This window comes from Camelina sativa, chromosome 12, assembly GCF_000633955.1.
Source record: "Camelina sativa cultivar DH55 chromosome 12, Cs, whole genome shotgun sequence".
Lineage (NCBI taxonomy): Eukaryota > Viridiplantae > Streptophyta > Magnoliopsida > Brassicales > Brassicaceae > Camelina > Camelina sativa.
Window position 1 is genome coordinate 14,918,532 of NC_025696.1, and position 3,492 is coordinate 14,922,023.

The 3,492-nt window shown below is 50.3% G+C and overlaps 1 protein-coding gene across 1 annotated transcript; it reads left to right on the plus strand.

Annotated features, from left to right (window-relative positions):
• LOC109128169 (RNA-directed DNA polymerase homolog) lies at nt 2,645–3,049 on the plus strand (the record flags this gene model as incomplete). The annotated part of the gene is made up of 1 exon (XM_019233993.1): nt 2,645–3,049. A coding segment is annotated over one exon (405 nt), but the record flags the coding sequence as incomplete, so codon positions are not given.

Genomic DNA, 3,492 nt, shown 5'->3' on the forward strand with positions numbered 1-3,492 from the left:
AGGTTGCTGGTTCTATGATTCCTGTTGTTTTGGATATTGATTATGTTGGAATATGGTTATATTTTATTATTGGATTATTATTGAATATTGGTTGGTAATTTCCGCTGTTGAATGTGTTTGTGGTTAGGTGGCTAGTGGGTATGGGACCACTAGTTCTAGTTTATTTATATTATTATTTATTAAAAAAAAAAAGGGTCGGTCGTTTCATTTTGGTATCAGAGNTCCAGTGGTTGCGGATGTGGGAGAGCATGGACGTTATTTGACTATGCTCAAGGAGATGAAGGGTATGTTCACTGAGAGGTTTTTGGGTGGTACAGATCATATTGCTGCGGATGCTTGGAGGACGAGTGTGGAATGTAACTTCCATACTCTGAGATGTCCTGTGGAGTTTTGGGTGGACATAGGNCATCCTTTTCGAGCCGACTGTGTGGTTTCACTGTGAGTTTATGTTTCTGTGTTAAAATAGAAATTGTTTGCTTAGCTTTCTGTTCATGGTAGTGGAGATGGTTAGAGAGGATGTTGTGGCTGGTCGAGGTCGTGGACGCGGACGTGGTCGTGGACGCGGACGTGGTCGTGGTAGGGGCAGAGTCCCAGTGGTTAGTGAGACCGAGGACCAGAGTGTGACAGCTGAGGGTGTTGGCGAATCGCAGGGTGTTCCGGGGGATTCCGTGAGTGTGGCAGGAGGGGGCGGTGTTGATGCTCCAGTGGCCGGTGATGCTAGGGTTCCTGGTCTGGGAGTCCCAGCGGGTGGAGTCCCTGGTACTGACTTTGCGGCTATGCTAGCATAGGTGTTAGAGCGGTTACCACCAGTGATACCGACTCAGGCTCAGGTAGTGCCACCAGTGGTGGCGGAGGAGCGGCATCCAGTGGTTGCGGATGTGGGAGAGCATGGACGTTATTTGACTATGCTCAAGGAGATGAAGGGTATGTTCACTGAGAGGTTTTTGGGTGGTACAGATCATATTGCTGCGGATGCTTGGAGGACGAGTGTGGAATGTAACTTCCATACTCTGAGATGTCCTGTGGAGTTTTGGGTGGGGTCCATCATTTGGTTGGTGATGCTCAGATGTGGTGGAGATCAGTGGCTACTAGGAGGGTGCAGAGGGAGATGACTTGGGCTGACTTCGTCTTGGAGTTCAACCGCAAGTATTTTCCTAGGGAGGCATTGGACCGGTTGGAGGTGCAGTTCCTTCAGATATCTCAGGGGACGCGGTCAGTGCGGGAGCTGGACTTGGAGTTCAGTCGACTTCTATGTTATGGGGGTCGGGCCATGGAGTCTGAGGAGGCTCAGGTCAGGAGGTTCATGAGAGCTCTACGGGATGATTTGAGAGTTCATTGTAGAGGGAGGTACTATGCTACGCGTGCAGAGCTGGTTGAGACTGCAGCAGAGATTGAGGAGGATATCCGGGCACAGTCAGTGTCGGTTACTCCAGCAGTTCAGCCTAGTAAGGCTCAGCAGCAGGGTGGTTCTAGCAGGGGCGGTAGGCATGCTCAGGGAACCAAGAGGAAGTGGGAGGCTACGCAGAAGCCGAGTGGTGCAGGTTGCTTCGGTTGTGGGAGCAGAGATCACAGGGTTGCTAGTTGTCCCAAGAGGAGTGTTCCGTCGACAGGACCTCGGGTATGTTATCACTGTAGGGAGACAGGGCACATCAGGCCTTTTTGTCCCAAGTTGCAGCCGGCAGCCGTGGCAGCGTTGCAGCAGGTGCAGCCTGGTGGTCAGCAGGTGGCACGGATTGAGCAGGGGCCTCGGGTTTACACGACAGCTGAGACTGGTGGAACCAGTGCCGGGGCGATCACAGGTATATTTTCTGGTACTTAAACTTTGTGAATTTTAGTAGGTTCAGATTGTATATGTTTCCTGTGATAAAGTGTTAGGTTCTCAACACATGAGGTTTGTGTAGGGACCTTGTTGGTGGGCGGGTTTAAGTCCCATGTTATGTTTGATTCTGGAGCTTCGCATAGCTTCATTACTCCAGAGTGTGCAGAGTGTGCGGGGATCAGCGGGGATCCTGGAGAGCGTGCAGGAGTTGTCAGAGTTGCGGGAGGCGAGTTCCTGAGAGTGATTGGACGAGCTAGAGGAATTGATATTCAGATCGCAGGAGAGTCGTGGCCAGCAGATTTGCTTATCAGTCCAGTGGAGCTGTATGATGTTATTCTCGGGATGGATTGGTTGCATCGGCATAGGGTGCATTTGGATTGCCATCGGGGTAGAGTGGAGTTTGAGCGTTCAGGAGGGAAGTTGGTTTTTCAGGGTATTAGACCGACTTCGGGGAGTCTCGTGATCTCAGCCATTCAGGCTGGGAAGATGATCGAGAAGGGCCGTGAGGCTTATCTGGTTACTATATCTATGCCAGAGTCAGTGGGGAAGTCTACGGTTAGCGGTATTCCAGTAGTGGAAGAGTTTGAGGATGTGTTTCAGTCTTTGCAGGGATTACCACCATCTCGGTCGGATCCTTTTACCATTGAACTGGAACCGGGGACGACACCGTTATCCAAGGCTCCTTACAGAATGGCTCCAGCAGAGATGGCAGAGCTGAAGAAGCAGCTAGAAGATTTGTTGAGTAAGGGATTCATCCGTCCTAGTGTATCACCGTGGGGAGCGCCGGTGTTGTTTGTGAAGAAGAAGGATGGGAGTTTCAGGTTGTGTATTGATTATCGGGGTTTGAACCGGGTCACTGTGAAGAACAAGTATCCTCTTCCTAGGATCGATGAGTTGTTGGATCAGTTGAGGGGTGCTACTTGGTTCTCCAAGGTAGATCTGGCGTCGGGTTATCATCAGATACCGATAGATGAGGCAGATGTGAGGAAGACTGCTTTCAGGACGAGATATGGGCACTATGAGTTTGTGGTGATGCCCTTCGGATTGACTAACGCGCCAGCAGCGTTTATGAGATTGATGAACAGTGTGTTTCAGGAGTTTCTGGATGTATCTGTCATCATTTTCATCGACGATATCCTGGTTTATTCTAAGAGTCCTGAGGAGCATGCAGTGCATTTGAGGGCAGTTATGGAGAAGCTGCGGGAGCAGAAGTTGTTTGCCAAGTTGAGCAAGTGTAGTTTTTGGCAGCGTGAGATGGGCTTTCTGGGTCACATTGTTTCTGCAGAGGGGGTGTCTGTGGATCCAAAGAAGATTCAGGCTATCAGAGATTGGCCTAGACCGCAGAATGCCACAGATATCAGGAGTTTCCTTGGATTGGCAGGTTATTACAGGAGATTTGTGCAGGGGTTTGCAAGCAGAGCACGTCCTATGACTAAGTTGACAGGGAAGGATGTTCCTTTTGTCTGGTCAGAAGAGTGTGAGGAAGGCTTTGCAAGCCTGAAGGAGATGTTGACTACTGCGCCAGTGTTGGCTTTGCCTGAGCAGGGAGAACCCTATGTGGTTTATACAGATGCATCTAGAGTTGGTTTGGGGTGTGTTCTGATGCAGCATGGGAAGGTGATTGCCTATGCTTCGCGGCAGTTGCGGGTGCATGAAGGCAACTATCCTACTCA